Source organism: Paramormyrops kingsleyae, chromosome 2 (assembly GCF_048594095.1).
Source record: "Paramormyrops kingsleyae isolate MSU_618 chromosome 2, PKINGS_0.4, whole genome shotgun sequence".
Lineage (NCBI taxonomy): Eukaryota > Metazoa > Chordata > Actinopteri > Osteoglossiformes > Mormyridae > Paramormyrops > Paramormyrops kingsleyae.
In genome coordinates this window covers 29587542-29615385 of record NC_132798.1, presented here as the reverse complement: position 1 = coordinate 29615385, position 27844 = coordinate 29587542, and the positions used below count along the sequence as shown (strand labels likewise).

At 39.0% G+C, this 27844-nt stretch overlaps 2 protein-coding genes and 1 long non-coding RNA gene across 6 annotated transcripts in view; 1 reads left to right on the top strand and 2 right to left on the bottom strand.

The window, feature by feature from the left end:
- Nucleotides 1-5201, bottom strand: part of LOC111847280 (uncharacterized) — a 40076-nt gene extending 34875 nt beyond the window's left edge. The window contains exon 1 of one of the 2 annotated variants that reach the window (XM_023818322.2): nucleotides 4602-5201. In XM_023818322.2, coding sequence (XP_023674090.2) covers nucleotides 4602-4687 — 86 coding nt within the window. In that variant the 5' untranslated portion in view covers nucleotides 4688-5201. Of the gene's footprint in view, nucleotides 1-4299; nucleotides 4392-4601 lie in introns of those variants that run through there. The other variant, XM_023818323.2, reaches the window with a different exon arrangement.
- LOC140587603 (uncharacterized) overlaps nucleotides 1-26877 on the top strand; it is a 31505-nt gene extending 4628 nt beyond the window's left edge. The window contains exons 2-3 of the long non-coding RNA XR_011989240.1: nucleotides 26091-26459; nucleotides 26728-26877. This is a non-coding gene — a long non-coding RNA (uncharacterized lncRNA). The remainder of the gene's footprint in view (nucleotides 1-26090; nucleotides 26460-26727) is intronic.
- rhobtb4 (Rho related BTB domain containing 4) overlaps nucleotides 13803-27844 on the bottom strand; it is a 35930-nt gene continuing 21888 nt past the window's right edge. For all 3 annotated transcript variants that reach the window (XM_023818324.2, XM_023818325.2, XM_023818327.2), the window contains 4 exons: nucleotides 22500-22650; nucleotides 22316-22404; nucleotides 22020-22125; nucleotides 13803-21730 (listed from right to left, as the gene is read on the bottom strand). In XM_023818324.2, coding sequence (XP_023674092.2) covers nucleotides 21531-21730; nucleotides 22020-22125; nucleotides 22316-22404; nucleotides 22500-22650 — 546 coding nt within the window. In that variant the 3' untranslated portion in view covers nucleotides 13803-21530. The remainder of the gene's footprint in view (nucleotides 21731-22019; nucleotides 22126-22315; nucleotides 22405-22499; nucleotides 22651-27844) is intronic.

Sequence of the window (27844 nt, the reverse complement as noted above, 5' to 3'; positions counted from 1 at the left end):
CTTTAAGTACCTCGATTTGTGCACTAGGGCACAATCATGCTGGAACAGACAAGGACCTTCCCCAAAATGTTCCCACAAAGTTGGAAGCGTAGAATTGTCCAAAATGTCTTGGTATGCTCAAGCATTAAGAGTTCCCTTCACTGGATCTAAGGGGCCTAGCCCTACCCCTGAAAACCAACCCCATACCATTATCCCTCCTCCACAAAACTTTACAGTTGGCACAATGCAGTCAGGCAGGTAATGTTCTCCTTGCATCCACCAAACCCAGACTCATCCATCAGACTGCCAGACAGAGAAGCGTGATTCATCACTCCACAGAACGTTTCCACTGCTCCACAGTGCAGTGGCGGCATGCTTGGTTAATGCCAGAAGAAATTTGGAACTCTATAGTTAGAGTCAACAGGAGCGTTGGCGACTTTTACACGCTCTTCACCTCAGCACTCGGTGACCCTGCTCTGTTATTCTACATGGTCTGTCACTTCGTAGCTGAGTTTCTGTTGTTCAGAAATGCTTCCACTTTGCAACAATACCACTTACAGCTGACCATGGAATATCTAGCAGGGAAGAAATTTTGTAAACTGACTTATTGCAAATGTGGCATCCTATGACAGCACCATGCTTGAATTCACTGAGCTCTTCAGAACAACCCATTCTTTCACAAATGTTTCTAAACCTGACTCCATGGCTGGTGCTTGATTTTATACACTTATGGCAATGAGTCTGCATGAAAAACCTGAATTCAGTGATTAAGAGGTGTGTCGCAGTACTTTTATCCATATAGTGTAGATTTCATCTGGATTCAAGTAGTCTATTCTAATGAAAGTTCAGGCATCCCTATTGTTCTGAACACTTAGTGGATACGTGGGCTCCTGATATAAGATGTAATAAGATGTATGATGTAATAAGCAATTTACCTTCTCCAATCCTTCAGTTAATGCTTCCTACTGAGTATGCAGGAGAAAAATTACACAGCTCATCTGCAGCAAGACTGAAGACAAATATCACCCTTATCGTCAACATGCAAATTAGGGAGCCGTTCCACAGAGACACACCACAAAGTGTCTTCATCTGCTTACATGGGCTCATCAAATAATACCCACTTCAGAATTCAGTCTTTCACTGTAATTACATTCATTTCTACTTTTCCCCCAAGTTCTGAGATGCTCCACAATCCACAGTTTGGTTCAGAACTTGATTTCTGAGTCACGGTTTGGTTCATACCTTGTTTTTGTTTTTTTTTTGGGTTTTTTTTGGGAGGGGGGTGAATAAGGAATAAAAATTCTGGGTTTTATTAATCACAAACAATTTGGAAAACAAAAGGGGTTTATTATCCATCTTGAGATAATGAAACTAGCCTAGCTTTTACCGTAGGTGTGATTGCTCTATCATGATTGGACCAAAATAGTCACGTGACACACACAGTTGGGAGACAATAAAATAGGTGTAATGTGTGAAATTTACGAAATATATAACTTGCCATAACTTTAAATACAACAATAACATTGTGATTTACATGTGTAATCTTGTTAATTGTGAAATGAATTTGTAACATAATGAAAGCCGAACAGGCTACACCAGCAGTGGTGGCAGCCGGGTTGGGGTGGGGGTGGGGGTGGGGGGGTGTCACAGTTCCATCTTCCGGAACCACAACATGAGAGCATGATTGTTTGTATTGTGGTTTTGGTATCGGTTTCAGAACCATTACACCATTAGTTAATACAAACTAAACTTTACACAAAAAGAACTGTCTTTATTGAGCCAACCATTCCTTTATTGAGTTTCACCAAAGGGAAAATTATTAGTCAACTATCAGAAATTGCTTGCTAATATAACAGATTACAGCCGCCAGATCTCAATAACATCACTCACTCCAAACATCATTCACTCCAAAGTAGGGCCAAACAAAATCACCCAGTTTGAGGAAATTCAAGTAAATATATCATTAACTGCTTTTCCTAGGGCTTTTTGCTTAAAATATTCCAGATATGCTGGAATATTCCCTTTGAAAATAATGCAGCAAGAACATTAGTTGAATCAGTTTGGGCATGATTTGCAGAGTGAGTCATAATTAATAAAAATACCACTCCCACAACCTCTGTCATAAAATGCCCATCTGTCATGAGATCTAAAGTAGCTGCAGTCAGTACTCCTGTGTGGGCAAAGCTGCATGCCAGGTTCATTATGGAAAGAGTTTGGCAAAGTGGATTATTTAAATACACATCACATTTAAATTAGCAGCTGACACATTTCAGTATAAGGTTAAATATATCTGCTACAGTCACTCAAAATTAAGAGCAAAGTAACTTACAGCAGCTATCTGTTAAGACATTGAATCGGTATCATGGAAAATTCAAAGGACAAATACTTATGATAGACTGTAGCAAGAAAAAGGAAATCTGTAAGTGATTCTTAATACAGAGTCACTGACAAAAAGGGCATGATAATTAGATTAGGATATTCACTGTTGTGCTATTTCCAAATTTTCTTTTGCCACAGCACCCAGGGAATTAACCTAACAATGTGGTAATACAAACTGATAATGCAGAAAATAAGTAAAACTTTTTGAGCTAAGAGAATAAACTCATAACACTGAAAGGGGTGGCTCTGTTGTGAGGGACTGCTTAACAGAACACTTTCCTGTTCAGCATCTATTTATAAAAGGTCACTGGATAATAAATACAATGGCCTCAAGGAAGAATTAAGGGTGCAAAATGTCCTGCAGCCGGGTAGATTTCCCCAGCTCAGATTCTGTAGTGATATCTCTGTCATTTTCATAAATGTCTCTCTTGTAAACCTTCATTAAAAGGGTGGTGGAGATTATATCATTTTACCCCATATATGAATACTGCCAGCCAATCAACACAAAAATTATGCTTTCATTTACCCTTTATGCATTTAAAAAGATAGGGGTTCTGAAAATAAAAATGCAACTTAAGTACTCATTACCCATTCTGAAATATACAAAGAAGGGCTTTGTCAATTTGCATAGAAGCTCCAGATTGTACTGATAACACTGGAGCAGATCTAGAGGAATTTAAAAAATCATTCCGGCTCTTGCCTTCAGCCACACCCGTGTTCCTCTGGTCTGCACATGTCAGCAGAACTTGCATAGCATATTGACAAGCTTGCAAACCCCTGCCTGTTCACCAAAGCCTGCAATTGTCAGTTTGTTTATAGAATGATTAACCCTGCGCAAAAAAAGCAAAATATCACAAAGCCCTAGATAATCTAAACTGCCAAGGAGAGAATCTCAGTCACAGATCAAGGACTGGATAATAATACCATTGAAAACAAGTATGCATGTTGTAACAGGCAGAAAAGTATAAAGAGATTAATATCTGAACATAATCTCTGAATTATTAGGCTGAATATTATTATCGCTGTACAAGAAAAACAGCGAAGGCGAACTTCGTAGCTTTACCCCATGGGTAAATCTTCCATATTTATTACTTCTAGCAAGAAACAGATATTTTGTGTCACATGTTTAAGAAAAATGTTAATCAAATAGGTAAATGACAGCAGACAAAACTGTGAAAGAGGGATGAGGCCTGTCCCAAGCGGCAGAGAGCACGATGCAGAGGGACACCCCTGGATGGGATTCCAGTGCACTGCAGCACGAACTGCAATACTTCAGCATTATAATTTATCTGGTTGTATGAATACATGACGTTGTATATTCAGCTGTATGACCAGCAGGTATCCAAGCAATTAAAGTCAACAAGGCCAACATAATATCTGCCAATTCAAATTTGGCTCTGCTGTAATACCGCTTCTTAAAGATCAACATCCAGTAAAAATGTTAGAAATGGGTAAAATTTCAAAGCTGTTCTCGAGCAAAAAAAAGAAAAGACACTAAATATAAGAACAGCTCAACGGCTAATGCAAGGCAATTTCTGACTATAGCCAGAAAAATATGTAACCTATATTATGCAAAATATGCCACCACCCTTAGCCAACAGGGGCTCTCACAATGATACTGTTAGTAATATTTGTAAAACAATGAAAACCTGCCGTGCCAAACCTACTCACACGACTCTTGAACCAGTTGTTTCAAAAAGTTAGTATTTATAGTAACATTATCTGTGGTCGAGTTTCACGTCCAATTGTAATACACACAGTGGGTACTGACGCATTTTAGCAGAGGGCGAACTCTGATTAATAACAAACTGTAACGGAGCCATATCTTCATAAAATTCAGTTTAGCATGTTCTTTGCAGCCTGCAAAGCAGGGATGGACATAATCCCTGATCGCTCCCGTCCCAAAGCAAGATCAGCACTACGAGCAGCCGTCATACTGACCATTACTATGAGATGCATGTCCCGCGGCTTCTCTTGCAATCTAACTGCTGCAAACGCTTGTACTTGTTCTCCGAAACCATATTTGCCGAAATCTAAGACGTACTCTCCAGCACAGACTTCGGATAATTAAATCCAAGCGGAAAATAACTATCCATATACAAATACAACGATCCTTTGAAGTGTATCAGTTATGTCTAATTACATCATTTACGTCCCTGGAAAGTTTATTCAAACAAGCAGCTTTACATTAGATTCAAGGAGGGAATCAGGAAAGTCCGTGATGGTGCTCGGTACCCATTTACCAGCTGGTTGATGATCGGGGGTTGAGAATGTCTTCCTTGGCCGTAAGCAGGGAAAGACTGTAGGTATCCAAGTTAATCGGATTCATGTCGACGCTGTAGTTCAAAACTTTTGCTCTTTAGTCTATTGCTATTCACTTGAATTTCAGTTCAGAAAATCGGCAGGGCTGTCGACACAAAAAGCACGCAGTTACGAGAAAACAACAGACATACTATCCTCTATAAAGTGTTCAATAATGTTTGCACATTTAAAGCTATGACAGCCCCCTGGAGAGTACTCCAGCTACGCTGGATACGACGACGAAGTGTGCCGTATGCTTTTGTAAAGGAGGCGATGAAGTTAGGCACGAAAATCAGTAACCAAAAGCCCCACCTCCTGCAGGAAAAAAAGCGCAGTTAAACAAATTCATCTGGACTTTAGACACGTAGGGATGTGCATGCAGCGACAAGGCGCCATCGCTACCAACTCCGCAAGAAGAAAGTTTTAGGAGAGCAACACTGAAAAGCCGAAAGGCCTGTATATTCATACAATAAACGAAGCTCCTGAATTAAACTTGATTTCAAGGCTCCCTCCAAGTGTTGGATCTCAGCCCGCTTTCATTCTGATGCTCACGTTTCCTTGTTCAGAAGAGGGGCGTCTACTGTCGCACTTTCTCCGTTTTTCTGACAGGCGCATGTCTTTGGAAGGAACATGCAGGTAGTATGAGTAGCGTCTTATTTCTAAGCGAAAATTGCACACTGGTTCAACTAATAGGCTGCATTCTAAAAAAGGATTGTGCAGGAGTTGCAAGACTCAGCCATTGAGAGAAAAAACCGTATTCAATCAGAATAAAATACATGGATTGGGTAAAGACAAAAGGATGATAGCTTTTTCGGTAAAGGCGTAATGATTCTGTTTATAAAAAAAAATAAATCAGACAGATATGGAAAGAATGAGCATGAAGACTAGTTGAAATGGTGACTGCATTGTTCTAGGAATTTCTGAATGAGGAAAAGAATTAATAGAAGCTGGAACAAACCAGAACTACGCCATTTAACAAGCTGTACATGGGTCACTCCAAGCACAGGTGCCTAGCAGAGCTAACATGCTGAGGACTCTCATTTAATTTTCGGATCTCTTTTGGCCTGTTATGCTACTTATTTATGCAGTGGTGCACTCTATCCTTTATAATAAGTAATTGAGGATGTTATTACTGTATCACCAATATTTAGTATGCTTTTTGGGAGACTACCTCTAAGTCACACATTTATTGCAGTGGCATGCAAAAAATAATCTGCAGTATTGGCAGCTTCCAAGCCACTGTTACAACTTCAGAATAAAACATGCACTTTGTGTGGCGTTTGCTTGTTGCATGTCACATTTTCACGTGGTCGCGGTGTTGCCTGGATTTCCTACTATAGCCTAAACAAGGTTATAGGCAACTATAGGCATCTCCAAACTACCCACAGAATGTCCCGTGCATTTGGCCGTCCCATCTGGGGTGATGCCTTGCTCTCTTCTTTCTGGGATAGACTTCGGTCTCCAAGACCGATCTGTCATTGGTTTATATCTGTTAAAAATTCCATGTTTGTTATGAAGATTAATTGTCAAAGTAAAGGCCCCAAGAAATTCATAGGTCATCTAATTCAACTGTTCATCTCAAGATGACCTGTGTCTTCAAGAAGTATAGTAGACCAATGAGATGAAAAACAAAGAATCTGAGACCATATCCTATCAAAAACCTGTGAAACCCCCTTTATGATTTTGTACTTGAACCTGCCAGTAACAAGTATGAAGATAGAATCAGGGGTAATAAAGCCAGTTTGCTTCCACTATTACAAATATTAAGGTTGTTATGACTTTCTTGATGTTTTGTATTTCAGTGGGATACAGTGACATTTATGCTTCATAAAACTGGGATTACCTATCCTGAGTTGATGACTAGTATTAGATTGAATAAAGAGATTGTTTTTAATCTCCTTTTAATAACTTTAAATGTTCTGTCAATTGGCCAGCTGTTGAGTCACAGAATTATATACTATACTCTGACACACAATAGTAAGTGAAAATATATTTTAAAAGTTTAAGTTTGTTTATTTTGCCCGAATTTGCTTTGGATTTCCTCATTTTAGGCAAATGCAAATGCAAAAAAAACACCCCATCTGGTAAAAAAATAAATAAAAAAACATACTGGTATGTACTTAATTTCATGGATTTTTTGGACGGTTACCAATAGACACTAAGCCACCTTATGTGTTTTGGGCTTCTTCTGTCATACTACAGTATGTATGTAGTGATCTGAAAGAGAGAAAAATATAATAATTATTGCAGTACCCAAGTCTATACATTGTATGGTGCGCTCTCTTATGTTGCCATAGATAGTCCATGTTTTTGCAAAAATGTGAACTGTCTGATAGAGAACTCTGAGGGAGCAAAAACGTGGACCAGTTGTGGGTCTCCAAGGACCAGATTGGGAAACACTGCCGTATAAGATAAGAGGCTGGAATGACATTCTGAAGACTTTGACTGTGGAGGAACTTGTGGCTCTACAAATCTTGTACTTAATTTTGTAGTTGTTTAATATTAGAAAGTTATATTATTCTGTAATGTTGTCACCAGTAACATTTAGCTACGACTTTAGTTACGGAACAAGGTCAACAATGGGAAATGATCACTCAGATTAGAAGAAGTCAAAACAAAAAATTCGAATGGATGCAGATTAAAATCTGAGATACTCTACTACCTTGAGCAATTTTCAAGGCTGCTTTAATGGCCATTGTTTGGAAAGCACAATGTTTTCTGTTTACTTACAAACCCTCAATGGAAAGACAGGCATTGTCTTCTATTATGGTAACTATCTCGTTCAGGGTCACTAATGAATGCGCTATGGTAGGGGCAAACCCCTTCTGCTTCCTCTTGTCCATTAAGAATCTGGGAACACTTTAAGGTCTGCTCCTAAATTATTAATAAATTGTTACTAATAATCAGAAAATATATTAGCAAATAAGAAAGATTGACTTACAAATTTAGAGATGTATTACAAAGATATCTTACTACAGTGCTTGTAAATCACAACTAAAAAATAATGCATTAGTAAGCATACTTAGAAATTAGTTACACCTGAGCCTTAAAGTTCTGCTCTTAGATAAGAAACTGTTACTACTCATTTGATATGTTAGTAGATAAAAAGATTCTCTTACAATCAATTTAGAATTATACTATAAAGATAGCTTACTGCTGCCCCACAAAGTATTTGCTAAAGAGCTTGTAAATTCGGGATTATAACTAATTTCTGAGTATGCTTACTAATCCATTATTTTATATTTGCAAGATAATTTGTAAATACAGGACCAAGATATTACATTTCTAAATTTGTCTGTGAATTAATCTTTTGGTCTATTAATATATTATCAGATGATTAGTAAAAGCTTAGTAGAATTAAAACGCAGACCTTAAGCTAAAGTCTTACCAAACACGCCTGACAGAACACATCTTATTGCCTAGAGATGGCTGTCATGTGCTTCAAAAACACAGGATGTATACTATTCATGGAAATTTAAAGCTACTTAAGAGTTTTGTTTAATGTTTTTTTTCTTTTACTTTCATATGTTTAATTTTAAGAGTGCATATAAATTCAATGACGTTTTAGGAGCTATACCTAAGTAGGGCTCACTTTGTCATCAGACCCACTTCAAGGGTAGAGGAGCATTCAGATAAGCCATTTGGAGCACCATTGTTGTTCAGAGCTGTTATTTTTGTGCATGTGGCCATCCTGTTAGTAGTAATGAGGCATTTATCTCTGACCTCCCTCATTTAAAAGCCACAGAAAGCCACAGAAATGTCATCGACTGGATGTTTTTCATTATTTACACAATTTTCTGTAAACTCGAGATACTGCAGTGTGTGAATATTCCAGGAAAGTGTCTGTTTCCAAGATGTTGCAAACCACCATGTCTGGCACCAGCAGTTTATATATATATATATATATATATAGACACACACACACACAATCGTGTAATCATATCTTTTTGATGACCGCTCATTCATTTCTATGGGGAAAATGCTAACGCTAACTATGACAACCTTAACCCCAACCCAGCCCTAACCATAACCATAAGTTTTTGTAGCAGGAGTTTTTGCATTTTTAGTTTTTTCATTGTAGTCACTTACTGGTCCCCATAAGTAAAAAAAAACACAGGTATACATCACGTTCATCACGTTGTGGGGACATTTGGTCCCCACAAATTAAGGTATACCTGGACCACACTCACACACATGCACACATTATATTCAGTTTCAGCAATATGACTAGCTGTGTAGATAAGCAGGCTATTTGAGTTAGCAAACAGGCTTACCTAATAAACTGGCCACTGAGCATACATGGTAGTAATATTTAGTATGCTCACTTTAGCCCAACAGAGATGATGTGGAGGTGTACATGTCAGCACTAACTCATTCTCTTAAAAGCATTATGGGTTCTCCTGTTTTCCAAACCAATGATAAAAACCATTATGGCAGAAGGTCCACAGTGCTTTTTTCCACATAATCGCCCCTATGTAAACAGGATGATGATGCCTACCCTGTACCCTGAACTATTCTTTGCTTTGCTCTCACGGGACTTAAGCACAAGACGGGCACAAGGAAATAGCGAATAATGAAACAAATATGTAGTATTGGTCTAGCCTTAAAAAGTTCATAAATGGGACTATCTGTCTAGTGAGCTGTGCGTGTGAGACACACTCCATTAACTGTAAATCGTTTTAGGTTAGGTCATCCTTCAGCTATGTGCCTGCCCAGCTTTTGCAGAGTTATGGGTCCCCAGAGTGAAACCCCCTGCACACATAGCTTCACTCACAGACAAAAAGCAGGGGGGGGGGGATCATGTGATCACTGCCAGATTCAGTCACTGATGTACATTGGATACTTACTAACCAACATAAATCCAAGAAAGAGGGGTACGTGTTGATAGACTATATTTGATTATGCAAAATCAAAATGAAAGTTTTTCATCTCCCTTGACTTTCTAGTTTTGTCACTGCAAATTTAGCTTGATGCCAAATTCCCAGAAGCACTTCTGTTAAATAATCTCCTGTTAGCTACTGTTTTTATCACCATTAGTGATCTCTTAAAGTAACAATTTAGACTGAAATGTTACACTCCTTACTAAAGTAAGTCCCTTGGAAATAATTAGGAACAGGCAGTTTTTCAGTAAAGATTTTTAGAATATAGAATATACACTCACCTAAAGGATTATTAGGAACACCTGTTCAATTTCTCATTAATGCAATTATCTAATCAACCAATCACATGGCAGTTGCTTCAATGCATTTAGGGGTGTGGTCCTGGTCAAGACAATCTCCTGAACTCCAAACTGAATGTCAGAATGGGAAAGAAAGGTGATTTAAGCAATTTTGAGCGTGGCATGGTTGTTGGTGCCAGACGGGCCGGTCTGAGTATTTCACAATCTGCTCAGTTACTGGGATTTTCACGCACAACCATTTCTAGGGTTTACAAAGAATGGTGTGCAAAGGGAAAAACATCCAGTATGCGGCAGTCCTGTGGGCGAAAATGCCTTGTTGATGCTAGAGGTCAGAGGAGAATGGGCCAACTGATTCAAGCTGATAGAAGAGCAACTTTGACTGAAATAACCACTCGTTACAACCGAGGTATGCAGCAAAGCATTTGTGAAGCCACAACACGCACAACATTGAGGCGGATGGGCTACAACAGCAGAAGACCCCACCAGGTACCACTCATCTCCACTACAAATAGGAAAAAGAGGCTACAATTTGCACGAGCTCAGCAAAATTGGACAGTTGAAGACTGGAAAAATGTTGCCTGGTCTGATGAGTCTTGATTTCTGTTGAGACATTCAAATGGTAGAGTCAGAATTTGGCGTAAACAGAATGAGAACATGGATCCATCATGCCTTGTTACTACTGTGCAGGCTGGTGGTGTAATGGTGTGGGGGATGTTTTCTTGGCACACTTTAGGCCCCTTAGTGCCAATTGGGCATCGTTTAAATGCCACAGCCTACCTGAGCATTGTTTCTGACCATGTCCATCCCTTTATGACCACCATGTACCCATCCTCTGATGGCTACTTCCAGCAGGATAATGCACCATGTCACAAAGCTCGAATCATTTCAAATTGGTTTGTTTGAACATGACAATGAGTTCACTGTACTAAAATGGCCCCCACAGTCACCAGATCTCAACCCAATAGAGCATCTTTGGGATGTGGTGGAACGGGAGCTTCATGCCCTGGATGTGCATCCCACAAATCTCCATCAACTGCAAGATGCCATCCTATCAATATGGGCCAACATTTCTAAAGAATGCTTTCAGCACCTTGTTGAATCAATGCCACGTAGAATTAAGGCAGTTCTGAAGGTGAAAGGGGGTCAAACACCGTATTAGTATGGTTCCTAATAATCCTTTAGGTGAGTGTAGATCGTGGCTACAAGAAGACAATATTCTGGGCTACTGAAAGCTACCATGTATATGAACCAATAGACCAACAGAGATGATGAGAAGATGACTGTGAAGGAAACCTTGTCTTGCTGTCATTGGGAAGAGGACTGACTGTTAACTGTAGCATAAACAGAAATGCAAATTAGGAACTGATTCAGCGCGATGACACGATATTTCAGGGGAAATCCAAGCTGATATTGTAAGCTCCTCTGTAAAGTGTCAAATATTGTGCAGTATTTGTTTCTTCTGTTGAGTAGCATGCAGACTCAAATGCACTTTCTCAAAGACATGAAACAAGTTTGCTTGTGATGCCCCTAGATAATGATTGTTAATATTTCAAAATACTGAGCAGCTGTGTTTGCAAGTGTGCAGGTAACTATTGGCAACGGCTCAATATTAATTATACATTTAACCAAAAATATATATATAAAAACAATAATCACAATAGTAATCACTTTTCAATGGCTGATTTACTTCTAATGTCAAAATGCAACATCACTAACCATTTTTTTATTTTTTTAAAAAGGAATCCCCAGGAAAATAGCTAAAAGGAGCTGAAAAAATCTAGAAGGAAAAAAAACTGAATGCAGGCTTAGGTAGAAAGCCATTCATCACACAAGTTGTATGTTGCAGGCAATAAAGAAACTCACTTCTGGTCAGCAGATGTATTCGCTCACAGTTGCGTTATGGAATGGATATGTTCCTAATTAGGTGAACAGCACAACCTTTTGGTCTAAAAGAACCTTATAAATCCAAGCAGTATAGCAGTCCTGTTTCTGGGAAGTACTAATGCCGCCTATCTGAAGCGACTCGAGGTAAATGCTGTATTGTTCCTGGAAATGTGGACTGCTTTGTCAGCATTTCACACAGAGGGTCCTCCCTCATCTTGGCAGTTGTGTACAGCTGGCAGAGAATGATTCTGGGAAACACATGCAAGAACTTTCAGCGCATTGGCCACATGACTCATAATCACCATGACAACGTACTGTACGCTCTCCACCCACTGACATCACTGCTCATCTGCTCCCCCCTTTTTCTCTGTTTTGGTCACATTTACAAAAGCCCGGCTGGAGTCTTCTTCTGTAAAAATGGTTATGATGGCCGGAAAGGATGATCAGATCCCCGGCAGGGATAAAAATGCAAGCGGTTAAAATAACTCCTTCCATTAGTCAAATGACATTCATTTGAGAGCAGATGGAAGCAAATATGGCGACAACCGCGTCCATAGTCTCAACCCCTGAAATGTAATCAAACCAGTGCCAAGAACACTTCTACCATTATGTTTTAAAACTTTTTATAACATGCATCAAAATGAGAATATTAATACTTGTTGTTCATTAAAAGGTTACAATGAGCCGATCCCAGGAAGCACTAAGAGGGATACGCTGAGGTCACGGTGGAGCCTCCCTTGGCAAACAGAATGGTGTGGAGCACTCCAACCACTGTCCGGCTAATCGGGAGGATTCCTGGTGGGCCGCCCTGGTTGTGGGCCCCTGATGGGGGTTGGGAAATAACTTTTAATGGTAGTGCAGGGATACTCAGTAGGCAAAAATTAAATTTAATCCAGACTGCATAATCGATTTTATCATGAGGTGGTGGTAGATTTTGTACAGGGGGGGTCCTGATGATGAAATTGATAGTGCAGTCTGGATTATATTTTATTTTCGCCTATTGAGTATCCCTAATAGGCACCTCAGTGTGCTTCAGGACACTACAGCTTAGAGGGGATGAGGATCAGCGCCTTCAAATCTCACTCCATGGTACGCTGTGGTTCGCCCCTTTCAAGTGGGGGTCAGGCCAACTTTAGTGAAGCAGTTTATATACTTTGGCATGTTGTTCAGGAGCGACAGTAAGGGGGGACATGAGATTGGCAGGCTGATTGGTTTAGTGGCTGCAGTTTTGCAGTAGGCCAGGAGGTCCATGGAGGTGAAGCAGGAGTTAAATCATCAGAGAAGTCATGTGGTTCCTATCCTCCGCTATGATCATGACCGACAGAACAAGGACGTGAGTACGAGAGACTGAAAGGACATTTCTCTGCAGGGAGGTTGGACTTGCTCACCATGAAGTTCTGAGAACCAGGGGGACCTTAGAATGATCTTGCTGCTTCTTCAGATTGAGAGGAGTCAGCTGAGGTTGTTCAGGCATCTTATAATGGAGCCACCTGGACAGTTCCCAAGGGAACTCATCCAGGCACGTCCCACTGAGCAGAGGCCCCAGTAAAGACCCAGGGCAAGCTGGTGCAATTACATCTCCCTGTTGGCTAGGGAATGTCAAGGACCCCCTGGAGCAGGGCTGTCAAACTGCAATCCTGGGAGGCCGGAGCCCTGTCTAGCTAAGATCTCTCCCTATTCCACCACTAATGATTAAGCTCAAGATCTGTGTGGTAATTTGTACAAGGAGTTGAATCAGGTGTGTGAAATGATTGGAAACCCAAAAATGTGCAGAGCTCTGGCCCTCTAGGTCTGGAGATTGACAGCCCTGCTCTAGAGAGAGGTATAGTCTGTAGCTATGGAGAAAGAGGTCCGGTTTACAAGTTCAGGATGATGCCATGGTGAGTCTCATCAGTAAAAGCAGTAAGATATGGGCTACGACTAGCTAATAATCTCAGCATCACAACATTTGTGTAATATGCATATTTTATATATTTTGGGGGGTTTCAAAAATTAATTTCATGCACTATTATTATTAGGGGTCCAATAATAATAATAATAATAATAATAGAATCCCAGTGACTCAAGACTGAAACAATGGTTATAAAAATTGTTGACTGAAATTTGTTTATTTGTGCCATTTCTCCATAAATTTTCTTTTCTGTAATATCACAGATTTTTTACAGTTAACTCTTCAACAGATACGAATAGAACCTCTCAGTAAAACAATCCAGTCTTGCTTGATCTAGTCATGATATAAAATCTCTAATGTCACATATTTCTTAGATGAGATCATTTCTTTTCATTAAGGCAGTCGCTACATACTCAGGGTTACAGGATCCTTGACAGAAGGCAGTTCTCTTAAGAAAAAAAAACCTCTCCTATTATTACCTATAACAGAACAACCATAAAGCTGATTCTGTCTAAGTAAACTATCACTTCCGTATTCTACTACATAGTTTCATGAAACATTCTGTTGCAAAGTATTTTGTAATGCATGCTTCAGAAAACTATAGTTTTATAGTTCAGAATACTATAGTATTCAGCAGATGCTTTTGTCCAGAGCAACACGCCAGTGAAGATCAGAGAGCATGGTCAGCAGATGTCTCCGGGGCAACTGGGATTAAGGGCCTTGCTCAAGGGCTCAGCAGTTACATCACTCTGCATGCCACAGGAATTAAACCAGCAACCTGCAATCTCAGACACAGACACCTATCCCACAGAGCCACTGCTTTAGACAGAATGCAAGCTAAATGTTAGTTTAGCAAGCTAATTTAGACTGCCTTTATACATCAGTGAGTAGATTATTTACGCATCTAACAGCAGACTGCATACCCTAGAAACATATGAAGCCTTAACTCTTTGGTGAGGTCATTGAATTGTGACGCATTATCAAAGCCAAGTTTTGGCTCCACCTATTGGTCGACACATAGAATTGCTTGCTTGGAGACACAACCTAGTAGTCTAAATACAAAAGTCTTTATTGGGGGGATGAATTCATTCAAATTAAATGTGGAGGGGGACCATGTCGCCCTGTCTCCTACACCCCTAAACATATTATCAAATTACTAGAGCCTCCCTCCATTGAAATACTTCATGTTCTGAACCATAATATTTCAGACTGATAACTGATTATTAACATTACCCGTTGTAGGAACTCAAACTTTGATAACTTGATTTCCAAAACCCATTGTATTATATTGAGCTGATTGTAACTTTTAAAATGTGCTTGCACATTACATGAATTTTGCAATATATTCTAATGTTCGTTCTTTTTAATCTCTATGATGCCTCCGCTGTGCTGGCATATTTATAGCAGATATCCATTCATGTGATGAGGCTGCAATGGGCAGCATTGTGGCCTCAAACCTCCAGGGTTCTGACCTTCTTTTATTGCCCTGCTTCCTGTGTATAACATGAAAGTGTGTGCCCTCAAGATGCAAATTCAAAAACATGTCATGCATTAGGTTGTGTGATAATAATAATAATAATAATAATAATAATAGCAGTGATGTACAGCCCAGAAGAAAACACACACATATTAGGCAAAGAATTGGGCTGAATTTTATTTAATTCAAACAGTAAATACTGAACCAGCAAAATGTTTGTCTGTTTTGTACAAATCACAGTGGTTCAACAATATTACAAAAAAAAAAAGTTTTGATTATTTTGCACAACAGCAGCAAACATTTTGATTGTTGTGTTGAAAAAGCCCTTGCATTTCAGTAGGTTTAAAAATGTTACACTATGAAGCTATAAATGGTTATTAATACAAACACTACTTTTCACTAAAGTAGACTTAGACCAAAGACAAAGTGCATTCGTCTGTAAAAGTCACACTCAGACAAATATGTATCAAAACGAAAAGCCATTCAATGCAAAGTTTTTCCTCAGGTACCCCCCCAGTCCCAAACACACCTTTATATTTGCAGTGTGGCAGTATAAGACAGAATGCGCGCACATCTGTAACCATTATGAAGCAGTGAAAGCTTTTGTGAAATCTGTGCACCATAATAGATGTCAGAAACGGCACACATGCCTCTGGTCACAATTGAATTCAAGGTTTGGTTTAATTGTAGGCAGCATCTGAGGGCTGGTTGTGACTCACTTAGGTAAGACCATTGAAAATCTTAAGTTTTTCAAGTTATCGTACAGTAAGTATTAGGCACCTAGTCAAGCTTGCTGGTAGAGAAAAAGGATTTAAAATTCCAAGAGTCCGTTTGGTTATACATACAAATCTGTCAAAAATCAAGCATACAGAAGTTGATAAATCAAAATTACTGTTATCTTCAAGGAGAAAAATTCAATTACACAATAGTTCATAAAACACTGAGGTGCCATAAATAAGGAGGGGCTAATGTAACTAATTAAATGGTTTGTTTTAATTTCATTCTGAATTTAAATACATATTTAAATACAGTCCTATACATCAATGCTGTCTTTTCTTTGCATGCGCAAATAATCCCACATTAATTCAAACATCTCAGACCCAATATCACCAAGACTGCAGAGGCTAAATATCATCAGAAATGATTGGAACAATGACTCAGCAGAAATATCTAGCAATGAACAGCTGTTTGTCAGGGTTTGCTGGCCTATAACCAACCAAGTGACCAGGCAAAAGAGTCACCTAATGCTGAATCAGCACAGATGTGAGATTAAAGGCACACGAGCAAAGCGGGGCTGACAGAAAACACAAGGCACTTTCAATTACTCTGTTTGCACACGGGGGGGCACATCACGCTGTAAGAAATATGAAGGAGCACAAAAACAATTTAAAGCACCATTTTCAGTGCAACAGCACTTAAACATTCTAGATGCAGCCTGTCTAGCCACTGGAAGACTAAAGTACCTCATAACTCACAGACATTATTGTTGTTTTATAGAAAAAAACTCTGAAATCCTGACTTTCCACCTAAGAAACAGATGAACAGACAAGTTAATAGACAAGTTAGATACACAATTTCCTTAAATTCAGAAATACCTTCATGCATTACAATATGCAAAATCCACTATAATATACCTATCCTATCATTATATACATGACCTGTTATCAAAGAAGCCCAGCATCAGATTGGTAAGCAACACACCTAGTTACGTTTATTTAAGTTAAAAAACAAAGTTAAAAGACGTTCCTGTTTCATGTACACTAAAGTGCTTGCAATGTTCCTGAAAAGAAAGTTGTATGGGTCACAGTTCCAGGAAGACAGGTTACATACTGTATGAAGGAGGGAGCTTCGAGTACGCTGACAAACACAGGAGTAGTGCGATAAAATTCTACGCATTTAGCACACAAAACGAATATAAAACCGCAATCAAAATACCAAAGCTGGCCTTATTCCCCAAATAAAACTCCGGGCATGAAATACAGGCTACATGCAGCGAGTCAGACTGACAAGTGCTTTAGGATCCTGGTCTATTCGGTACTTTCCTTCAGGGCTTATAATATGCTCAAATCTAGAAATGCAGACATCTAACACAGGAGAAGAAATCTCAGGCTATAAATGACTAAAACAGAAGCTGCAACAACTGCCATAATACTTTGCTGTTTCTAATCAAAAATATCTACCGGTGGCTAATCGATGCCAATCCAAGCTGCAGATACAGCTTAAAATTATGAGTATTTACATTAATAGTCATCTAGCATTCAGCAAATGATAAGGTTTAATTTTTTTTCCAAAAGCAGAAAACAATCAATCTCAGCAATAGCCATCTGATGTTTAACAGTGATAAAAATATATGTTTGTGTGTGTGTGTTTGGGGGGGGGTGAGTTTACTAGCTTGTCATCTACAGTATAGTAAGGGCAAGACACACAAGTACATGACCAGAAGAGGCAGGTGTGAAATGTAACCAGCAGAGGGCCTCGGTGGGCTAACGAGCTCAGGGTGGGAGTATTCACTGTCTATTTTGGTCATTGCAGGTAGTTGGCTCAAATCTCAAATTAAATGGCATAAGATTTGGAAATGTAAACTGTGTTAAAAAAAGTTCTTAAACCACACTAAATTTCACAGCTGAAAAAATAACAGCTTAAATAAAAATTCCAATTCTACGTATCAGGTCTATTTCACATTGTGATTGTGTCTATTATGCTGGCATCATCCCCATAAAAAACCCCATTTAGTTTAGTGTGTGTGTGTCTGTGTGTGTGTGTGTATTATATATATATATTTGCATGTGCATGCATGCACACACACACACACACACACACACACACACACACGCACTCAGGCACACACACAATTATATAGTTATGATTAATTATAAATTGCTAAAGACCATTAGTAATGTCAAAGAAGTAACATATTTCATTCTACATATCTAATGCCAATATTAAATTCAAAAGGTATTTATCAGTCATTCTTTATCTGAAGTGATTTAGATTTTAGACCCCTTTGCGGGGTCGTGGAGGTATGGGCACAAGGCAGGGAATGACCCAGGATGGAGCGCCAACCCATCGCAGGGCGCACTCACATACCATTCATACACACATTCACACGTACAATGAGGTAACTGCAATTCACCTTAAAATGTTTTTGGACTGTGGAGGAAACCAGAGAACTGGAAGGAAACCTGCGGCACCCCTGCTGGGATATAATATAAATACACTATATTGCCAATTGTATTAGGACACCCCTCCAAATCATTGAATTCCGGTGTTCTAGTCACTTCCATAACCACAGATGTATAAAATCAAGCACCTAGGCATGCAGACTGCTTCTACAAACATCTGCAAAACAATGGGTCACTCACAGGAGCTCAGTGAATTCAAGCATGGTACCATGATAGGATGCCACCTGTGCAATAAGTCCATTCGTGAAATTTCCTCGCTAATAAATATTCCATGGTCAACTGTTAATGGTATTATAACAGAGTGGAAGCAATTGGGAACAACAGCAACTCAGCCACGAAGTGGTAGGTCACATAAAATCACAGAGCGGGGACAATGCATGCTGAGGTGCACAAAGTACAGAAGTCGCCAACTGTCTGCAGAGTCAATAGCTACAGACCTCTAAACGTGTGGCCTTCAGATTAGCTCAAGAACAGTGCGTAGAGAACTTCATGCAATGGGTTTCCATGGCAGAGCAGCTGTATCCAAGCCTTACATCACCAAGCGCAATGCAAAGCGTCGGATGCAGTGGTGTAAAGCACTCCGCCACTGGACTCTAGAGCAGTGGAGACCTGTTCTCTGAAGTGACGAATCACGCTTCTCTGTCTGGCAGTCCGCTGGATGAGTCTGGGTTTGGCGGTTGCCAGGAGAATGGCACTTGCCTGACTGCATTGTACCAAGTGTAAAGTCTGGTGGAGGGGGGATTATGGTGTGGGGCTGTTTTTCAGGGGTTGGGCTAGGCCCCTTAGTTCCAGTCCAAGACATTTTGGACAATTCTATGCTTCCAACTTTGTGGGAACATTTTGGGGAAGGTCCTTGTCTGTTCCAGCATGATTGTGCCCTAGTGCACAAAGCAAGGTCCATAAAGAGTTTGGTGTGGAAGAACTTGACTGGCCCACACAGAGCCCTGAACTCAGCCCCATGAAACACCTTTGGGATGAATTAGAGCGGAGACTGCGAGCCAGGCCTTCACATCCAACATCAGTGCCTGACCTCACAAATGCTCTCCTGGAAGTATGGTCAAAACTTCCCATAAACACACTCCTAAATCCTGTGGAAAGCCTTCCACAAAGAGTTGAAGCTGTTATAGCTGCAAAGGGGGGGCCAACTCCATATTAAAGCCTATGTATTAAGAATGTGGTCATTAAAGTTCATGTGTGTGTAATGGCAGGTGTCCCAATACTTTTGGTAGTATAGTGTATATATTCCAAAGAGGCTTTCCTCCAAATGCAAGACCAACAAAACCACAGATATTCATTTACAGATATTAAGTTCCAATCAGCAAAAACTCACATTAGCCTAATCTATTTTATAAAGGTTACCGTGAAAATGCATTTTTACTTTTACTCTAATCACAACCAGAATAATCAATAATATGCTTCCCGCAACCCCTGCAAAGTTCTGTTACTTATAAAAATACTGCTGAATTACGAAGCACTAAAATATTCACAAGAAAATCACAGAAGGATAATACAGCCTAAAGATCCCGATTCATTGAGAGATCAATAAAAGGTGGGAAATGTAGAAAATTTGTAGAGATCCCAGTTGAGCAGAGGCCATCTTTTGGTAAACTTTGAAGCACTGCAGTGTCACTGCAGTCGTGTATCACAATATGCCAAAGCAGCTGTTCATTACCCTCCTGCCATGTAGGTTTGCATTTCAACACTGCAACAGTGACCCACATTTGCTGTCTGCTTCCTTAGCACCTCATCTCTTATTTGCAAACAAGAGGAGAAACGGGACTAGAGGAGGAAGAATGCACTGTAACATTGTGCTTAAAAGATTTCACAGTTTTTGGTACCAAGGAAACAGCTGTACATTAAAGGAAAAAAGACTAAGAATAATTAGAGATGTCGCTCATTGCAAAGTATAAATATTTCTGTTTATACCTTAATTGGTTTTCTTTTTACAAATTTCTGCAAAAGAATGAAGAAAAAAACATCCCAAGAAGTTTTGAAGAATCGTTATATAAGTATGAAAAGTTTCTCTGCAGTATATTACTTGAGAGTAGAGAAGTTAAATTGGAACAGTCCTGTGGTATAAACTCCAGACAGGCTGGGGCTCAGGAGCAGAAATCTAGAGGCTGCCATGGGACCAGCTTCATACAAACAAGAGATTAAAAACAAAAAAAAAACTGTGGTAAAGGGTTTAACAAACTTGACCACTACTTATTTAAATTCTTGTAATACTAAAATGCCATATTAAACTTTAGTTCTTGAGTAATATTTGATTGTAAGCAAAATAGTATCTATATGTAAGTCACTTCAACACACATGGTTCTTTTATATTTCCAGTATACCAAATATTATAAAGATGAAATCATGGACAAATAAAGGCAGTGCTTATTGACACTGACAGAAAGACTCTGATCAGTGCATTAGTCCTTTAAATTCAGTTGTTTGCATTTAAAAGCTACACATGTAGCAAAATTGTTCACCTATAATGGAACAAACCATGACTGTTACAAATACTTTCAAGAGGTACTTGTGTAATTTTATTTACTATTTACTTTGGTCATGTAGTTTAACCCTGTGATTTACCAAATATGCCACCTACTAGAATATTCGTTGTGGCGCCAATAAATGTTTGATACAATTATAGCCCACATCCTCTCGCCTACCTGAAGCTGCCCCCAAAAGCCTGTTCATGGTAACAGTCTTAGCAACTGCTTTCCTGAGTCTGTAGTCAGCCTCCCTTAGGATGAGAAACCTAAGGCTGAAAAGCAATTTAAAATTTAAAAGAAAAAAAAAAATGAAAATGTAAAATCTCAAAAGGGAGTGGAGAAGAATGGTGAAATGTCTTAACCAAGATGTTCTTTCTTTGTTGGTTTTGTTGTTAATTTCGCACAAACAAGTTCTTGACAGGCTAATATCTTCTACCTTTTCCTGTTTCAATTTAGTATATATGGGACCGGTTAATTTACACATGCATACACTGTATAAGTACCTGAAATCTTCTGAAGCATCTTAGAGCATTATGATTTGCAGTATGATTTATCACAGCGGTAGTGATCTCTCTCATAAACTGTGATGCCAGCTGGCGAAACTCATGCATTCCCTTCCTTGGCTGTAATAAGATCAGAAACGTACGTCAACAGCAGCCACTCAAGCTGACCTGCTATCTCTCTGGGTCAGGAGAGGCATCGCATGCACAATGGAGATCTACAGCTCTGGATTTCATTGTGTCCAGTGCAGCGGAGTAGGGGAGAATTAGATGAACTATTATGGGGGGTGGGCTGACTGGGAGATCTGAGGTGCTGGAGTAGACAAACACCTCCAGAAACACCATCCGCGCTTTGTGTGCTGCTTGCGTAAGTTCTCCTCTTCACACTCCCGGTCTTTCTTGGTGCGTAGGTAACGATCTTCCTCCTTTAGAAACCAGACAGGGGGCCAACGATGTTTCTCAAAGTGCTCCTGGTTCTCTGTGGAGGAAGACAGAGTGGAGGAGTTACATGGAACACAAGGAAGATGAATTTTAGAGCAGAGGAACAGCCAATGACATAAAATCCAAGAACAACTCATAAATCAAACAGTGTGTCTCCGTGTCTGCGTAAAAATAATAATTAGCTGTATATTGCCTGGAAGAAAGTAAAGAATTTACTAACACAATAATAATAAAATAAACATGAATTTAACAAAAAGCATGTGGAAAACTTGATGACAAACTAGTACACAAAGGAAACAGGCAGTAGGTAATGGTCAGAAGAGTACCTGGAGACATGGCTTTCATTTCCTTAGGGAACTTGCGGCATACACTGTTGTAATTGGTGCAGATGTGGTGCAGACACCATGCAGAGAGTTGTTTTGCATTGTGAAACTGCAGCAATAAAAATCAGTTTACTATACTTTACTTTAGTATACATGTATTTTACGAGGCAAAACAAACGAAATAGATGTCCAATAGATGTAACTATGAGCTATACTGTAAATTCTAAACTGCCAAATGCGTAAATGTCAGCTACAAAGGAATTAGGGATTAAATTATGGATTCATTCATATTCACTCACTTGAGCCATCTCCAGGTATGCCAGCACCTGTCCATCGATGTCCACCCCTTTCAGAGTCAATTGCATCAACTCCTCTACAGCATGTTGTTCTTTGGAGGGAGGAAAAAGCCACTACATTTAATGATGTCAATATAAACAAAGTAAGAGTCTTCACTCAGCTCTGACCTTGGTACCCAATTCTCACCTGTGAGGGCCACAAGGCGAGGTAAACAAAGGCGGTTGGTCAACACGATGAGATCAGTGGGCTGCAGGTCAGGGCTGGATGCCAGCACGCCACAGTACAGGTACTCCAGAACAGCTTGCATACAGGCAGAAGTAGTTTTGGGGATAGCCACCTAAATCAAAGCAAATATGTGAGATACTGGGCTTTGAAGGAAAATGAAGGTTTTTCAATGAAAGCAGAAGACCGGGATGGAACGGGAGTCACTCTATAAGGGCCAAAGATGCAAATGCTTCACACTGGGATAAAGGTACAGCTCTTAAGAATAAAGGCTGGCAATGCCGAGTTTTGTAATAATTCAATAACCAAAGCTGAGTCCAAATCTCATTTTCTATTTGTATCCTTCCAACCCTGCTTTACGACAGCTTACTAAGAACTTCGATAGCGTCAACATGTTGTGACCGTTAAAATTAAAGCACATACTCAAATAAACTAACATGAAGAATGAGTAAGATGCATTCACGAGTGCAGCAGCAAACCCTGGATACTACCCTATAAAGTATGCAAAATACACCAAGTGAAAATGCTCCAAACTTATTCAACAATGTTTTTTTACACATTTGAACTGTTTAAATGGGAAGCTAAATTTTAAGACTGCTGACAAACAATAGCTTCAATATTATAAGAATAAGCATTGTGCATCAGACACCCAAAAGAGTAATACAAGAGATCTTGTATAATAATTTCAACCCATGAAAATGTCATTAGTAACATTTCAGACAGGACACAGGAAGTGATATATTGTAACAATAAGTTTACTCCATACTGCGTAAAATCAACTAAGAGTAAGGCACAGTGGAGTTTTGTGCTTGGTAAGCTACAAGCAGTTGGCTATTTTTGGTTGGCTTAGTGTGGCAAATAGGTGACAGCTTTCACACCAATCCTCAGTCAATATCTCACAAGCAGCAGCTAAGAATCATTCCAGAACCCACCTGAAAAACCCTTTTCATTCCAGAACCCATTATTTAAACCTTTACCTTTAACGAAACTAAACTAAATAAATGCTACAATAAATTCATAATTCTCACTGGAGAATGTATTTTTAATTTCTCTGCATTCATTCCAAGAATGAATTTGGTCTAAAAATCAATCTACTTCTGTTTCTTGGAAACAAAAATATTTTGGTATATGTGTGTGTGTATCTGTGTGTGTGCATGAATAGTGGGTGATAGTGAAGACTGCAACCTTGCAATGTGTCCCTCAAAAGATCATTTGCCACAATACTCCTTTTTAAAAGGGCAGCAGGAGTGGTTACTGTGACACAGCCTTTGCATTGCCCCAGTTCATTAATAAAGTTCCCCAGGATAAATGACTACTACAATATGTATAATAATTTCAGTCTGCTATAACATGTTTATAAAACATATATTTGTTCATATGTGATCAATAACACAGGAATAATATCAATAAAATATTAAATCAATCTGTGTTATTGATCGTAATTTCTGCAATATGTTCACATTTTGAGTTGCACACTACACTGAACACCCTGGTCTACAGACCTTTAACTCTGAAAGCTTGATTGTATAAAGTGTTTTTAACATCATAAATGTAATCTTTATTGAGCTGGATAGGTTTTCAGTGACCTGGGCCTAATTCTATTTTTCCATAATCCTTGTTATTTTCATTGTGAGATTTAGCATAAGACGAGGTTTTTCAGGAACACAACAGGAACATAACAGAAATTAAAGTGTTAACTGGCTAAAGTCATTGAAGCATATTCCAGGCAGCACAATATACCACATGATGGCCTCATACCTCCAAGGATGAGGGTTTCTTTCTGTCTTTGTATGGGGTTTGCATGTTCTCTGGTTTTCTCCCACAGTCAAAAGACAACTTGGCATCTCTAAATTGCTCATATGTGTATGTGTATGTGATCGTATGTGTATGTGCCCTGCGACGGACTGGCATCCCGTTCATCCAGGATGTCCTCCTCCCGTTGTTGCTTGTGATTGGATGCAGGCCACCTCATGTCCCTAAGCAGGATAAGTGGTTTGAAGATGAATGGATATATATGAATTACTGCTGTCAAAGTTAATGCGTTAACACACGTGATTCATTTTAAAACAATAACTAGCTATTTTTAAGTTCTGTTTGGGGTCAGGACAATGTGTTTTCTGTCCTATTTTGTTTTTCTGCTTCTGGCATGTTCTTTGGGCATTTGAAGTTAAGTTTGGTATATTTTGGACCAGAAGTCCGATTTAAACAACACATGTGTGGGAGCATTTGTTTTACGTTGTTGATTTAAGGAAATGATGACCTTTCAATGAAAAAATGAAGTCACTGGCTTTTTATCAGTGATTACAAGGCACATACTGTAATAAATGCATCTTTTAAGTGGTGAGTTTGCCTAAGCGGCTAAGAAGGGAGAGCACACAAAACTTACACTGGGGGCTTCAAAGTTCAGCTTTAAAGGTATTCAGATTAGATTGAAAAATTCTGCTGCTTCTTTGATTCATTTTTTAAAATGCAAATTACACAAAGCTTCTAGTCTAAAATGTATAAGTTATGAAGTGTCATTATAAATTATTCTGATCATGTGTTTTATCCACAAAGTTGTAGAATATCATGCTCCCCGATATTGTATGTCAATGTAATATTATCTCTGTCTATGATTTATTTTTCCCCTGCTGGTTATCCCGGTTATAGCAATCACTTACTTATAGTAATTGAATATGGTTTAATTTTGGCATTTATTTATTTGAGGGTACTCAAAATAAAGGCTATTATAAATTGTCTACCAAGGACAATCTTGTAATCCTCTTTTATGTTGTTGCATGTAAACAATTATTTTAACAATAGCAAGCTGCTGCCTTATTTGTTTGACTGAATTGTTTTCCTGGAGTTAAACATAGCTGCAATGTATTTTCAACAAATTACAACATGTTTGAATATGCAAATCTTCACTCAGTTCATGTGATTAATCACGATTATGAAAATGAATTGCCTGATAGCACTAGTATGCATATATCCAATATGTATTAATATAGTGTAAAAATTCCATTAATTTAGCAAATATTTGGGATTTGCTGCCAAGATAGTTCAGTTTTAAGAAGTATTAGAAACACATCAAGCAGAGGACGGTCCCTCACACATGACAGGTAAAGTCACACATAGAAACATGAATAATCGATAGCTGCATGCTTTTATGAATTCATTTTTAGAATTACAGTGACAATTTGCCCCAGTTCTCAATTGCCTGCTGCTTTAACTTTTCAATAGTCCGAGTGACTTATTTTCACCATCTGCCACATGTTCTCTTTTGAACTGAAGAAGAATGAAGAATGTTTCTTCTTTAGCTATGCCTGAATACATTTAGGCCTTTATCGTGCTGGAAGGACAACCTTTGATAGAGGTTTAAAATTTCTCTGCAAAATACCTTGACAATCTTTTGATTTCATGATGGCAAATCAAGTCCTCCAGTACTCAGAACAGAATAACTACACAACAGTACTGAATCCATTCTGTGTTTGGAAGGCTGCAGAGAGGATGTTCTTCTCTTGTGTTTCATCTGTAAATGCTGACAACAACCCTTTTCGCTCTATTGTCCCACAGGTAGTGTGGGTCGAAACCATCATGGCAGATTTATCCAGATCAACATTTAGATCTACGGAAGTTGTACCGACCCATGGTCAGTTTCCTGCTACGCCCACATCCTGAGAGGCTGACTATAGCTCTTGATAAAAAATCTCCAAATCTAGAATATGGACTGCCAATGTCTTTGGAGATGCAAATAAATTTTCATGTCTGGTAAACACTATCTCCAGTATCCATGGAAAGATTTTTCCTGGCCATTTGCACAAGAGAAAGATGAAGCTATTAACTAAACACAAATTTTATGGAAGGGGAATTTTTACCTTAAGGACACTGACGTTAGTCACACAGGAAACAGGAATGGATCTTGTAATTTCCAATTCAATCCATGTGAGTATTGTTTTTGTCCAGGCATGTAACAAATCTAGATAAAATATATTTAACTCTATTGCTTCTGTTATAATTCAAAGCAAAAAGTGTAAAAACATGCAGCTTTTTCAGTTTCAATTGGATACATCAGCAATTTTCTATAGTCAAACATGTGGCCACACCTGTATATTCACACTGAATTATAAATATGTCCAGATACAGCCAGCATGTTTTGGAATGAATTGTATGATGACAAACCCTTTGAAAACTTTTATTTGTTTGTTACAAGATCTCGATTACTGCCATCAATGCCTCACTGAACAAGCACACAGCCATCAGCATCCTGCAATTCTTGGTAGGCTGGGAATCCATCAGTCGGACATGTACTTATAGAAAGTAAAGGTACAACCACTGTTTTGTGTGTAGTTACAGTGTGCAAACCCAGATACAGTAAGCGGGTTGGATACAGGCAGGGTCCAACTCAGCCTTACTACAACCGTCTTCCTCCAAAATGAGCTGAAAGTATACAGACCACCATAATCTTTGTGAGATTTTGTGTAGTGGAATTCCACCTTGAATAGGCTGAAAAAAGATGTATTTTTTCTTTAAATTGTCAGGAAGATTTGGATCAGGATGATTATTGTTGCCGGATTACATTATTACTAGAAAACATGACAGATTCTCGAGTCCTGAAATGGGCCACAAAGTCTACATCAAGTGAATATGTTGATGGCTGTAGACTACTTATCTGCATTAAGTAAATATTAGTTTAAAAAAACTTCATTTACTGCATAAAACAACTGAAGTTCTGTGACATGCCTTCATGAGACATCTATTAATCAAGTACACTACTGCAATTACAGAACCTTCAGTGTTGTTGCTAAAACAATTCTAATGTTTTTTTGTTTTAAATTTATTATTAAGTCAGAGCAATTTAATTTACATTCTCAGACATGTTATCAGACGTTATGCAAAATCCTTTGGGATTAGTCACGGAACACCTTTCATTAATAAGGTGTGCCTGTGGTGGTTGTTTTTCTTATTACTGGAAGTCCTGCCCATTCCTGCACAACATGCCTAGACAAGCCTCAGCGTCCTGCCCAACTGTTAGTCTGTACACGGTCAAAGGGGAAAAACTCCAACTACACAACAAAACTGATGGAAAGCCCTCAATGGTGCATTATTACCTGTGAAGCTGGACAGCATTGTTCCAATCCTCAGTTTGAAAACAGACGCTACCGTGCGTCACTGTGAAACTCAGGGAAAAGAAACGTGCTAATGAGATCAGGCTTCCGTGGGTCATCATTTATCTGCACGCATGTAACAAATTCCCTCTGGTTGCCTTATGGGAGCTCATTTATGCTGCCAGCTCCTGTGACCCAGCGTATGCATATTTAACAAGATGT